Raw genomic sequence first — 14,040 nt, 5'->3', positions numbered from 1 at the left:
GATGTGCATCAGGGAGTGTCTGCTTAATGGAAGATGGGATGACATCAAATTTAAAGAGTACCTGCCAGTGCGGAATGAGTTAGGAGCGGTTGGTCAACTTGTGTTGAGAGGAGCAAGGATTGTAGTGCCCAAACAACTCCGAGGTCAAGTACTAGAGCTAGCCCATGAAGGCCACCCAGGTATTGTAGCCATGAAGCAACGACTCAGGTCTAAAGTCTGGTGGCCGGGACTAGACAAGGAAGTTGAAAAGCACTGCAAAGAATGTTATGGGTGTCAGTTGGTTAGCCAACCTCACAAACCCGAGCCCATGACCCGCACTGAGTTGCCCTCTGCTCCATGGGAGCACTTAGCTGCTGACCTGTTGGGTCCATTACCCTCTGGTGACTACCTGTTTGTCGTGGTGGATTACTACAGTAGATTCTTTGAGATAGATTTCACCAAATCCATAACTTCCGAGAAGATCATATCACTCCTGGACCAAGCATTTGTTACTCATGGCCTACCACTGTCATTAAGAACAGACAATGGAACACAGTTTGTAAGTGAGCAGTTCGAGGAGTATTTGCGTGAGAATGGCATTGAACATAGGAGAACCACTCCTCTCTGGCCCCAGGCCAATGGAGAAGTTGAGCGTCAGAATCGCAGTATCCTGAAGAGGTTACGCATTGCTCAAGTGGAACGAAGGGACTGGAGAGGAGAGATGAACAAGTTTCTGATAATGCACCGTAGCACACCACACAGCACAACAGGAATAAGCCCTTCACAGCTTCTATATGGGCGGAACATTCGCACAAAACTACCCCAACTGACTGAAACCAGTTGGGACTATGAGGTGAGAGATAGAGACAGTGAATGGAAAGAGAAGGGGAAACAGTACGCAGACGCCAAGAGGAGAGCACAAGACAGTCAGATCCAGGAGGGTGATCAAGTGCTGGTCAAACAGGAGAGACAGAACAAGCTATCTACACCATTCAAACCATCACCATTCACAGTGATTCAGAAGCAAGGAAACAGTGTTCTCATTGGTGATGGAAGATCTCAGTATCACAGGAATGTCACCCATTTAAAGAAATTCTACGGCAGCAGAGAAAATGTGCCTGAACCCAGGACCACAACCTCAGAGCTTGATGAGATTGACCCCTGCTTTGATGATCAACCTCCTGGAGGAACTTTCAAGGCGACCACAGCAGTAGGAATGTCACCTACCCAAGCCAGCCAGGTTGACCATCCGGGTCAACCCTGCAATCCTAACCTTCAAGCTACTCGACCTACTCGTGCAAGGATGCTACCTGCAAGGTTTGATGACTATGTACTGGGCTATGTTGGGCCTATAACTTTTGTCTGACTGTGAGCTTGCTAAAGCTTATGATGTTTAAATGTTATGACAGTTAAAGACTTTGGGCATCTTAGTTTATTGTTGTTTTGCTCAACCATGTGTGAACTCATGTTTTAAAAAAAGGGAGATGTAGTGTTGGTGGATTTACCCACCCCACCCCTGTTAGGTTTGCAAGCGTGCGAGTGCGCATGTGTGTAATAAAGAGACGAGCATCAAAGCACATGGTTTAGTGTAGTTGATTATTATTTAGAAAATACACCACAATAGCATATTTCATAATGGTGCTGGCCCACTGAAATTTTTGAATGAGACAGGGATTTTGCAAAATTTAGGGCTGTTAAATAGGATTAGAATCCCCCACCTTCAGGACCCTCTTATAAGCAAAAAAAATTTTTTTTTTGATTTGAGAAAATATATGTCTTTCCAGCATAGACCATGAATAAGAGTTCCCTGATAAGAGATTGGAGAACATACAGAAAGAATGCAGTTAGTACACATCTTAATTCCAAAGGTGGTATCAGGATTTTCAGTTTCAAAAAATCGTGGAACCAAAAGAAAAGACATTGCATCTGTACTATTAAGGCAAGTCAATTTCTTGCAAGACTTGCAACCATTGATCAAAGATTTAATGATGGCCATTATCTGGGAGATTTAGGTCACCAGCCCCAAAACTGGGCGAGGCAGTCCAAAATCTTTGGACTTTGGTAGCGCTGTATTCGACATATCCCCACTAACCGTTAGTCATTTGCCCCGGGGGGGATGGGGGTACTCCCTTTGTTCAGGTGGTAGGGGTGATTGGCGCTCTTTTTAGGGTTGAAAATGTTCCCTGCGTGGACCTTTTAGGGGTTCCGACTCAAAAGTCAATTACCTAACATAACTTCGTACCTTTTGGGGTCATTTATTATGCGCACTATCCATGCTATGCCGCTGTTTACTTTACAATGATGCACTAAATATTTCTTTAATATGATCATCGTTATAATCTTATTATACGCTGTCCTGTCATTCGGTAAGCCGGCGTTGATAGCCAGGGTTAATAGTAAATTACTGAAATAAAGCTGTACTTCTTAGGGTTTGAAACCAGGTTGGTTTTAAGAGCCTTTTTAATTTATGCGTACCTTTTAGGGGCCATTTTAAAAATCAACCGCCGATCACCCCTACCACCTGAACAAAGGGAGTACCCCACCCGGGTCATTTGCCAATCCAAACAAAATATAATTCAAGTTTAAATTTACATCAAGTCATAATCTTGTTTCTGCAAAAGATCAAAAATATTTGAAGAACTAGTAGAAATCTTGAGGATTTATCTAGGGCTTATCTAGTTAGGTTCTTCATCATTTGTTTCATTCATTTTCTCTGTTTTGCTTTTTTGTTTCTCTTCATGTGAAATTCTTATTCTCTCTAACAGTTCCTCTAATGATTCTGGGCTTGAGTAGGGTTCTTTTCTAATAAAACCAAAGTAGATTATAACGCTGAATAACGTTAGACCAAGGTATAAAGGAAAGTTGGACTTCTTTGTTCTGCTAATTCCCAAAGTGTCATCAACTGTGTGAAATTTTGCGTTAGATTTGGAAAAAGCAACTGGTTCGTCCTTGCCTGCTTTTTGATATGTTATTTTTTTAGTTGAAGTCGAAAATCTGTTACATGAAACGCCTCCAGCTCTAAAAAAAATTGAAAAAACATGAACAATCATGGCGCCAAATGAACCTTTACAATCAATTTTATAGTCAAGTTCGTCAAGATGCCCTGAAACAGCCTCTGAGCTTATCAAAGCCAGGTCAAGGCTGACACAAGGCCATACTCTCCTCCTACTTAATTTAGCTACAATGATTTAATAAAAACACTTACCTCGTTATAAAAGGGAAAGTAAATACGCGTGAAAAGTGATGGTTCAGTTTAGCTGCCATCTTGGATTACTGTGGTTGTCCGCTGAATCAGCGAGAAGGCGGGCGCGCAGGAAGGGTTCCAGAAAGAGAAAGAGAGGAAAAATGGGATAGAAAATGAGAAAAATTTTTAAAAAAAGAAAGGGCATAAAATCTAACTTATTTCAAGGGTTACCTTGGTTTACATTAGAAGCACAATATATTTTTCGAGTCTGAAGATCTAATGAATCATTTAAATTGGTACATAATTTATACCAGTGAATCGTTGAAATATGATGGTCATAGTCATTTAAAAAACAATATTTTATTTTCAACACGAGACCTTAATCCCATAAATCTCATTTACGATACCCACTAAATTTAATTGACTGTCCAGATCGATCCGTGTAAACGCGTGCGTCATGATCGTGATTCGCGTAAAAGTCTCCGTGTCTTCTCGTTGCCCGTGAAGGATTGAGAACTAATGGACCAAATCAAAGATGGCGTCTTGTTTAGTTGTGTTTTGACGGCATTTTCTTCTTTTTTATCTTTATTTTACTTCGTAAATTATTATTTTAATCAATAAGCCTTCTTACATTTTATTCCTTTATATATAGGATTACGATTTGTCTTAAAGGTAAGATAATTTTTCATTTTTTAGCAATTCTTACAAACAAAAAAATTGCAAGATTCAGCTCATTCCATCAAGGAAATGTTTAAAATTACTTGCTGATCTCTTCGTAGTTTAAATCTGAATCATACAAACTCCAAGATAATAGACGGATTTATTGATTTAAAAATGAAACATCCTCTTGTTCCATGTTGTATTTTATTTCTATTTTCAGTTATACAAATGGTTGATATCGATAGTGACGAGAGTAGTCCTTCAGAGAATGATTTCCACTGTAGCTGTTGTTATGAGTTGATGGTTGATGCAACAACACTGAACTGTGGACACAGCTTTTGTCGCTTCTGTCTTGCACAGTGGTGGCACTCATCGAAGAAGACAACTTGTCCAGAATGTCGTCAGCAGTGGTCCGGATTTCCAAGCACAAATATTTTGCTAAGGTGGGAACAACCATAGCCAAGAGGATTGTGGGCAGTGTATAAAGAGGACAAAGTTCACCTTAATCCTGACGCAGCAATTCTGTTTCCTTCATTAAGCAACTTATTTTACACCTAATTACTGTACCAGAATGAATACACTGTTTCATGGTACTTACCCATATAACGAATATAAGTGAGCCCCCCCCCACCCCCCCAGGATTAATGTGCATTAGTAAAAATACACAGGTGATTATTGAAAATCTTGCGCGCTTATTGGTCAAGAAACTCACACTATCACACGATAATCACCTCCAGCGATAACCCAAAATGGCAGCCAGCCGCTTTGTTGCTGTTACTGGGAAAAAATGTCTTTCATATTCTTTTTTTCTTTTTTTGAAAGAAACACCTGTGTATTTATACTAAAACAACTATTTGCCTCAGGCTCAGTAAGACTCGCGTCTCGGTAAATATTCCCCGATGTTCACTTCGCCTTTGGTGAATAATTGTTAATGTTGTTAACTTACTGTAACAGTCAATCATTACTTTTTTGTTGCAGAAAAACAATCAAAAAATTGTTCCCGGATGAATTAGCTGAAAGAAAAGCATCCCTAGAAGCACAGCATAAATATCAAAAAATTATTGATAAATTTGAATCTTTTGGTAAAAAACAAAATGGTCAAAACCAACGAGGAAGCCAGGGTCAACAAAATAGACTGATTAGCGTTACCAAGACTGTTGCTATAGTGGCTGGGATTTTAGGAGTTTTAATGGTAGATTATCATTTTTATTATCATTCTTATTACTACCACTAACTATTATCGTAAACAATATTATAGGGGCTGGAGGGTTGAGGCTTCAGATAAGAGGATCATTAGTAAAAATCTAAGCTTTTGTGGAGGGTCAAACCTTTTTACTTTGATGAAAACTATTTCTTTCTTGAATTTCTTACTGAGTGGAAGGGGGAGGGATACAATCCCCTAACCCCCCTCCCCCTCAATAAGGAATTATCTTCCCTTAGCTTTGTTCTTATTGAACAATCCCCCAACCCCCCACCCCCTCAAAAAAATAATCTCCCCTTAGCTTTGTTCTTATTTAATATGATACAAGTAAATCTTATTGAAATGTGGTTATATTATCAAGTAATAATTGACAAAGAAAATTGGAGTGGTTTTCAAAAACCTGTGAAACAAAGTGTAATAACCAAGGTGTAATAAATTATTGTAATACACACACAAAAAAACAACAACAACAACAAAAAAAGAAAATGCAGACAATAAAGTGTATTAAAGTGTAATACGGTAAAGTGTATTTCACGGGTTTTTGAAAACCACTCTATATCCTATAGTGCATACTTATAATTTTCCTTTTTGATTTTTTCTCCAGTTTTTTTATGATTTATTTGGTATTTTATTCTCATCTAATGAACCTCTCGTGCGAAAACCAATTGAGGCATGGTCACCGAGTGATGTGTCCACCTGGGTGTCTGGTCTTGGGCCATGGTCTAAAGAAATCAATGAAAGTACTTTCCAAGAGATGGGGATCAATGGTAAAATCCTGAAGTCTCTAACAGAGAGTGACTTAGAGGACATGTTGGGTATTGAGAAGCCTTATCAGCGTCATGCGTTGTTAAGTGAAATAGATCATGTTAAAATGCTTGGTGTAAAATCACCTACAGATCTCTGGGAGTACAAGGTAATGCTAATCCTTTATTCTCTGGATCTTAAAACATCTAAATCCTTATTTTGATGTATTTTTTCTCTTTCCTTCCTTTCTTCCTTTCATCTGCTCAGCTGCGAGGCTTTGGCTATTTGAACTTTTGCATTCTAGATTCCAATAAAAAACCTATTATTATTTTCAAACCCTGAAATGAACTCTAGGCTGATCTTAGTCAGGGCATGGCTAACTCACAGATAGAACCATGAAACAACTTCTGGGCTGATCTGAGTCAGGGCATGGCTAACTCACAGGTCAGACCCTGAAACAACCTCTGGGCTGATCTAAGTCAGGGCATGGCTAACTCACAGGTCAGACCCTGAAACAATCTCTGGGCTGATCTAAGTCAGGGTATGGCTAACTCACAGATCAAACCCTTAACAAACTCAACTCACATGAGATGACGACGAGTCCAGGAATCATACCTTATTATACAAATTTTGTCAGTGATGAGAAACTACATGTAGACAGTGTACTATCACTACACCACCCTCGATTCCCAATGCAATCTAATTGTTGGAATCAACTGTAATTTGATTGGTCAAATGTCATATTTGAATAATAAAATGATCTTTCTTGTTTTCTAGGCAGTATTCCCAGCCAGGTCTATGTTTCTTCTTTGGGGTTTTCGTGAGTTTCCCAGAGCGACAGCCCTGTATACATTTATTGCTCTCCATGATGAAGTATTTATGCCTCTGCTGTACTATACATCACAACACCTTCAAGACAGTAATTCAAACCAGGAGCTCACATATGGTGTAAGTTCCTCTGCCAGAATGAACAAATTACGATAACGTACATGAAAAAAAGACGGACAGTGAGCCACAAAAAAAGCAACAGAAAAATTGAAAAAGAAAATGGAAAGCACTTTATAACATCTGCCGAGACGACAGAAGGCACTGCGATATGATGTCTTATAATCAACAGAAGAAACAAAACAGCGCACCGTTTGTCTGATGATCATTGATTGATGTTCATTATCATATTTTGTTCAATATGGCAGAGCAACCATAAATAGAACTGTTACCCTTTCTTTGATAGCTAATAATCCATCTTGATGATTAGAGATTTAAATTTGCACAAAAAAGTTGTACAATTACAGACTGAGTGCTTTTCTATAGAGCTTGCCAATTTGCCATTGAATTTTACTAATAGATAACTGGCTAAAAACTAGTGTGAGCTGCGTTGGTGTTTCTAATGAAACAGTAATGATAAAAGGATAAATTTTACACTGTGTAAAGATGAAGTTTCAGACGCTAGAGCTCTTTTACTCTGACGAAGGACTAACGTCCGAAACGTCAGTAAGTTTTTTCATCTTTTCACGATGTAAAATTTACTCTTTTATCATTATTGAATTTTATTATCAAGACAGAAAAGGGTTTTGGTGGACATTGTTCAAAGTGTTTCCATGACATTGTTGGAAAACTCAAAGTTTTAAAAGATCACACACTTATACATATGCCATGCTTTAATTATAGTTTTATTACACCATATTTGCTGTTCTTACAGGAGTGGCATCCACCTGTCATAGAGTATGTGCGTTTCGCAGTACGGGTGCTTTTGACACCTTATTACCTGATGGGCAAGTTTGCCTTCCAGTGGGTTGGTGTTAATACATGGACGGTTGGTTTTATTCTCATGTTCTGTACCCTCATGACTGCTGCAGAAATTCTTCGCTCTCGTTGGCTTGTGATGGGTGGATGGAGGTGAGTATCATAAGTTGTTTGGTTTTAAGGTACTTTTCATGCTGGGTAAAAAAGCACCTTTACCCTGAAACAACCTCTGGGCTGATCTAAGTCAGGGCATGGCTATCTCACAGATCAAACCCTGAAACAACCTCTGGTCTGATCTAAGTAAGGGCATGGCTAACTCACAGATTGAACCCTGAAACAACTTCTGGGCTGATCTAAGTCAGGGCATGGCTAACTCACAGATCAAACCCTGAAACAACCTCTGGGCTGATCTAAGTCAGGACATGGCTAACTCACAGATGTAACCCTGAAACAACCTCTGGGCTGATCTAAGTCAGGGCATGGCTAACTCACAGATGTAACCCTGAAACAACCTCTGGGCTGATCTAAGTCAGGGCATGGCTAACTCGCAGATCAAACCCTGATACAACCTCTGGGCTGATCTAAGTCAGGCCATGGCTAACTCGCAGATCAAACCCTGAAACAACCTCTGGGCTGATCTAAGTCAGGACATGGCTAACTCGCAGATCAAACCCTGATACAACCTCTGGGCTGATCTAAGTCAGGACATGGCTAACTCGCAGATCAAACCCTGAAACAACCTCTGGGCTGATCTAAGTCAGGACATGGCTAACTCGCAGATCAAACCCTGAAACAACCTCTGGGCTGATCTAAGTCAGGGCATGGCTAACTCACAGATAGAACCCTGAAACAACCTCTGGGCTGATCTAAGTCAGGGTGTGATTAACTTCAAGAGGCAATTTCTATTTAGCTAACGTTAGGTTTTGGGGGAGGGAGGAACACTGGAGAACTCGCAGACAAATCCTCAAAGGAAGGGAAAATGCTTAGTAACCATGGAGATCTACTCCAGGTAGTGGTTTTGCCCTCTTTTTACATATTACTAATAAGAAATGACTTACCTTTCAGGAAGCTTCCCAAAACAATATGGAATAACACAAAGGGAGCATTGCTTAACGGAGCATTTCATCTGGTTATATGGCATTTTATTCCTACGTTTATCTGCAACATTGTATTTTACTGGATGTTGTTTGTTGGCCCACTCTATGCATGGACCTCTTTAAAGGACAGTTTTACTTCACAGCAGCTTCTATTTCAAGGTCCTAATGAGAATGTTCCTTTGAATATTGTCAGGTTATTATTTTCTTGGGTGTGGAGGAAGATTATTACGATATTTGGTTCCAGACTCATGCGTCAATAGAGGGATAGAGTCTTTACCTTGGATGTAATGCTTTGCCATTTTCAGTCCATGTGTTATTCCCAAGATTATTATTTCTTTCTTTAACTGTTTTACATTGAGAAATCACATGATTATGGAAACAACTCAAACGAAAAATCTCATTTTCAAGAGACTGACATGTGGTCTGAAATTGGTAAATATTGTGCCCAAGATAAAGAGATCTATTGATAAATCAGTCCATGAAAACTGCAAACACTGCTAAATTTGACAGGTCTTGCCATACTATACCACGCTAGAGTGATAACTGAATCAGTTGGTGCTATTGCCATGCAACGAACCTTATAATATTACAATACATTCTTTTAAAATATATTATAATATATGAATTATGATACTTAGCGGTCTTCCATTCTCCCACCCCTGTATACAAGTGAATTAGATTTAGCACAATGCGTAGTTCCAGAACATATCAATATCCCACCCACTGAGGAAATTGGAAATTCTGGAGGGGAGGGGGTCAGAAAAAGAGCAAAATTACAAAGTTTGTATGGAATAATTTGAAGTTCCTGGGGGTAGGGCGGTCCACTTATAAATTCCCTCCGTGGTAGGTGTACAATATTTTCTGGAACTACACAATTACTGTCTGTCTGAATCACTTGTTGCTTCAAAGCTGCTCTGGAATAGAACTTTGTTGTATCAAGTTTGGCTTATTATTGGAGTGGCGTTGGAGTGGCATCTGTGTAACATGATTAGAAGTAGTACAACAATAGACCACAATTGTATCCTATGGTTTCTATTTGACAGTTTTCGAATTAGTCAAATAACTCTGTGTTCTTTGATCATAGACTAATTTATAACAGGGTGAGTCTCATTTCAGTTTCCAAATATTCACAAATACCATCAGTGAAGTGGGAGAGCTGAGGCCCCAGGGGGGGTTACTCCCATATATGGACTATACAGGGATGATCCGCTGAACAGGGTATGGTTTCTCAAGCTTCTTGTCATAAACAGGGTATGCGATTTCACTCAAGGTCCAAGTTCTTCCTGAGTTTCTTGTCATATTCAGGGTTTCTACTTTCGTATTGACTGAAACTGGTTATTATGGTCGTCAAAAAACCATACGCGAGATGACATGATAATAATTGAATAATTGAAACAGGAACTCAGTGCAATAAATTATATCTGTTGTCATAAACAGGGTCTACAAATTTGATTTTTTTTGTCATAAACAGGGTACCCCTTTCAGAATCCCAGCGGAACACCCCTACCCAAATTCTGGCGGAGTACCCCCCCCCCCCAGGGCTGAGGCAAAAAAAGATGTAATAACAAGCACATATATTGTTGTCTTTTGCAGAAGATCATGCAATGTTTGTAATTTTATTTTTTATCATTAACTATTAACAAGAGTATTTTAATTTGAATAAGTTGTGAATCAAAGATTCCCATAATTCTAAACCATTGCTTTGGTAATAGAGTGCTCTTAGTCTCACTGTTGAATAGTTAGATAAATTTATCTAACTTAGATAACTATTTAGTTGACGTCACCTAAAATAGTAAAAGCACACCAAATAACGTCCATGCTAATCCGGGGAGTTGTTTTAACAGAGAATGAGTGAATAGACATTCATTTGTATCATCGATTCTCTCCCTGATCTCAGTAGCTGTTTACTCATAGTTTCAAATTTAGGTGACGTCACCTAAAATAGTAAATAACTTACATAATTTAGTTGACGTGACCTATTCAATAGTGAGACTAAAAGAACTCTAATCAACAACTGCATAAAAAAGGTATGGAGAGTGAAATGAATGCAATCCACTCTCTGTGTACTAAATCGAAATGTGGTGAACAATTTAAATAACTATTATGCACTGGCTGGTCCTGACTAGCCTCTCATACATGTGAAAAGGCTTTTATGTTTCCACATGAGCACAAGGCTAGTCAGTCGCTAGTCAGTGCAGAACAATAGATATTTAAATTGGTTGCCATGTTTTGATTCAATGTTTTCTCGTAGCAACCAATCAATTTCCCTGTCTATTCTGTTTAGAATTATTAATTTATTAATTTTTCTTTTGGCATAAATAGAAGAATAAATTTGTTTTGAAGTATTAGTGTTATTGTAGTGAAGGGAATTAAGGGTGGCACAACGGTTAGTGCACCCACCTCTCACCCCTTAGACTTGGCATCACGTGAGAAGAGTTGTTAGGTCTTGTTTCCTTGATGCAAGGGGTTTTCTCTTACCTGGTTTCCTCGTTCCTTCACTCTGCAAAACCTAAAATGCTGAATTCAAATTTGGTGTGCGAGTTATTAGCCATGCCCTGATATTGATCAGCCCAGAGTTGTTTTATGGTGTCATATCTGAAGGAACGTTGCAATGTATCTTTTTACAATAACTTACAAATTTCTCAACTGCTGATTGGTTATTTTTTATCAGGCGGAAATTAGAAAGTTTACACTCATACTGTGTGCTCTCACAGATAAAGCACATGCTCCCAACCAATCAGAAAGCAATGTTTATAACAGTTATTTCATGGGATTGCTTTTTTTCCTGTTAATCAATCTTCTCAATTATTATGTTTGGGTAACAAAGAAACGATACTCAAGGGAATGACAGTTGGTCTCAAAAAAGACCATTTTTTATTAATAAATATCAAAAAAATACTTTATATTAGGCTTACATTAATAGCAAATTATGCACGCACTCAAACACAACATTACATGCACAATGTTCTGCTCAATATATTATTAAATGTCTATTATTTAAATAAGATGAATCAAAGTTACATTTGCAAAATATATTCATAAAAATTTGTCCCTCCGTCTTCAACCATGTACACCTCTTTCACTCTGATGAATACTAATATTCGAAACTTCAGTATAGTTACAAACGTTTTAAGCTTCCTTAACTTCCCACCCACTTGTAGTAATTGACACACCAAGTCAGTCTCAACTACTGTTGCCGATAGTCATTCATATTCACTTGTTGTATTCAACACACCAAAAGCAGTCCCCACTAGTTATTATCATGACATCTCATCTAAATTTTATCTTGAGGTTGTTCTTAGTCTTTAAAAAAAAAAATGCATTAAATATGCTGCAAATCTCAATTGCAATTTTACAAAGCATTACAATGAATTTCCTGTGCTTGGTTACTGGCATGCATGCCGGCAATATATGCCTCTGCAAATATACTTGAGTAATTGAATTGCATAACTTTTGCAGTCCTTATGCAATTTTAAATGAGTATAGTATTATAAGATCAATTGCATTCTCACATCTTATAGCAACTATCAAATTTTAGCTTGATTGATATCTGTCAATCAAAGTGAATGGGCCATATTCTTGGTTTGCAATCAATCCCAAGAGAGCACAATAACAAAAGGGATGTCTGCCATGTTGGAAGATATAACAAAAGAATTCATTGAAAAATCGTTTGTCAAATTCTTCCAACATGGCGACTATGACGTCTATTGCAAACGAAGAATTAACTAAACAAGGATGTGATTATATACTTATTTTGATTCGAATCACATCATTGATAGAAATCTTTGAATCCCGCTCATCACCACAAACCCTGAAAACAATTTCAGTATCATAAGGAATCTTGACGACCGCTGTATAAGAATTCCATATCCATCCCGCACCATTTCTCTCAAGAAGAGAAACAGTCACTTTTGGTGTGTATCCTATCGCTGCCCATGCCATACTTAGAGTATAGTTCCTCTGATGGGATATTTCTAGTGCTTCTGTTTTACTACGATCAAGGGATACTCCAGGACATTCTTTGAAATCTCCGTACAACCGCTTCCCCCCATTCAGTTCAATAATATCCCATGTCCCGACAGATGACAGGACAGATTTTAGACTGCTCAACACAGAGAAAGAAAGGTTTCCAGATATCAAGGATGGGGTTATTGCCTCGTGGAGGGATTCTATATATCCTTTTTTGAAGCTTTTGTTGAATTCCTCGGTTTTGTCAGGGGTGATGACAGTCGGGTCTTCGCGAATTTTTGAATCCAACTCGCAGTTTTTATTGACAAAAATCACGAAGTATTTAAGTTGTTTTTCGTGGATGAATACCCCCTTTCTTGAAAAGTGATCTTTAAGTAACATTGCCTTTTGTTTCACGGCGATAGATCCATTTTCTTGCTCAACAAAGCTAGTAATGTATGAGTTATCGGACATTTTTCTTTTCTTTGTTTGAATCCAAGAATTGCCGTCTTCACTTATCTTCACATTTCCACCCCAGTTTTTAACTTCAATACAAAATATTCCCGAATTAACAAGTAAAACGACATCAATTTCTCTCCTTCTTCTCTGATATTCGTCAGGAACCCGAAGACCGCAGAAAATAGACGAAGCATCCATTCCGCTTTGAAGTCTCAGGTTCGCCACAAAAGAGGTCTCTGCGTTTCTTCCAGCTTTAATGTGCTCTAATTCTTGATGTTCTCTTGGACAGGCAGCTTGTTTAGCCTGTTCTAGCCTTTTCGTAATAGAAAACATATTTATCATTCGTTTTGCTCCTAAAACGCGGCAATCGGGCCGTCTTTTTTAAAGTTCCAGCATGTTTTTCATGAGATATTGTTTTGTCTTGTTATTGTTGTGCTTCGTTTGTAAACACTGTGACGTAATGTTATTATGTCGCAATGCATCATGGTTTAGGACACCACAGGTAACCCAATACGTCTTGGACTTTCAGAGCTCTTACAAAAATACAGTTGTCATTTCTTCGTCAGGTAAGGATTTTTCCCAAAACTCTTAATTGTTTCAGGTAAAACGTCACAACCCTGAAGTCAGCTGTTTCTTGAACAGGGATTAGGATACCTGTTATATTATGAATGCATTAATGCACTCTTATACTGTACTTCCTGTCTGCTTCGTGGGTTCAAGTCAAATCGAAGGCAGCTTCGTTTCTCTCTCTAATTATTCTGTTCGCTGTTCAAGTTTCGCAGGTCAATTTGTATCAGTGAATGCATCAATACATCAGGTATTCATTCTCATTGAAGGCCTGATACTCAGGCTAGGTATTCATATATATTTGGAATTTCATACCTGGCCGGGCATAGGAATTATAGGCGTTGTTTTGGGGGCGGTAACGTTTTATATTTATATTTAGCTTCCCAACCCATAATATCTATGATACCTGTCAATTATCTGTCACAGTGTTGATTTTCATCCAATCATAAGCCACATAG

The 14,040-nt window shown here is 38.4% G+C and overlaps 3 protein-coding genes across 3 annotated transcripts; 1 reads left to right on the top strand and 2 right to left on the bottom strand.

Annotated features, from left to right (window-relative positions):
- Window positions 1-1,818: 1,818 nt before the first annotated feature.
- On the bottom strand, window positions 1,819-3,257 carry LOC116291478 (uncharacterized). Its single transcript, XM_031698647.2, has 2 exons — window positions 3,185-3,257; window positions 1,819-2,997 (listed from the first exon to the last, which is right to left on the bottom strand). Exons 1-2 carry the CDS (start codon window positions 3,241-3,243, stop codon window positions 2,655-2,657), a joined length of 402 nt encoding a protein of 133 aa, XP_031554507.2. The 5' UTR covers window positions 3,244-3,257; the 3' UTR covers window positions 1,819-2,654.
- Window positions 3,258-3,694: 437 nt separating this feature from the next.
- Window positions 3,695-10,953, top strand: LOC116291473 (bifunctional apoptosis regulator). Its single transcript, XM_089024178.1, has 7 exons — window positions 3,695-3,835; window positions 4,044-4,266; window positions 4,802-5,015; window positions 5,629-5,937; window positions 6,546-6,716; window positions 7,468-7,664; window positions 8,577-10,953. The coding sequence occupies exons 2-7, from the start codon at window positions 4,052-4,054 to the stop codon at window positions 8,866-8,868; spliced, it is 1,398 nt and encodes a 465-aa protein (XP_088880304.1). The 5' UTR covers window positions 3,695-3,835; window positions 4,044-4,051; the 3' UTR covers window positions 8,869-10,953.
- Window positions 10,954-11,453: 500 nt separating this feature from the next.
- Window positions 11,454-14,017, bottom strand: LOC116291462 (uncharacterized). The gene has a single exon (XM_031698631.2). The coding sequence runs from the start codon at window positions 13,355-13,357 to the stop codon at window positions 12,350-12,352; it is 1,008 nt and encodes a 335-aa protein (XP_031554491.1). The 5' UTR covers window positions 13,358-14,017; the 3' UTR covers window positions 11,454-12,349.
- Window positions 14,018-14,040: the final 23 nt, after the last annotated feature.

The sequence above is a fragment of the Actinia tenebrosa genome, unplaced genomic scaffold, assembly GCF_029948245.1.
Source record: "Actinia tenebrosa isolate PJP-AT-01 unplaced genomic scaffold, QUT_ActTen_1.0 PGA_scaffold0__85_contigs__length_37466705, whole genome shotgun sequence".
In the NCBI taxonomy this organism is placed as follows: Eukaryota; Metazoa; Cnidaria; class Anthozoa; order Actiniaria; family Actiniidae; genus Actinia; species Actinia tenebrosa.
The sequence above is the reverse complement of the archived record's forward strand: the minus strand, read 5'-3'. Positions and strand labels throughout refer to the sequence as shown.

Coding starts and splice junctions, on each gene's coding strand:
- LOC116291478 (XM_031698647.2), bottom strand. CDS start 3,243: ATGGCAGCTAAACTGAACCATCACTTTTCACGCGTATTTACTTTCCCT. Junction 2,998..3,184: donor ACTTTCCCTTTTATAACGAG/GTAAGTGTTTTT, acceptor AATTTTTTTTAG/AGCTGGAGGCGTTTCATGTA.
- LOC116291462 (XM_031698631.2), bottom strand. CDS start 13,357: ATGATAAATATGTTTTCTATTACGAAAAGGCTAGAACAGGCTAAACAA.
- LOC116291473 (XM_089024178.1), top strand. CDS start 4,052: ATGGTTGATATCGATAGTGACGAGAGTAGTCCTTCAGAGAATGATTTC. Junction 4,267..4,801: donor AGCACAAATATTTTGCTAAG/GTGGGAACAACC, acceptor TTTTTGTTGCAG/AAAAACAATCAAAAAATTGT. Junction 6,717..7,467: donor ACCAGGAGCTCACATATGGT/GTAAGTTCCTCT, acceptor CTGTTCTTACAG/GAGTGGCATCCACCTGTCAT.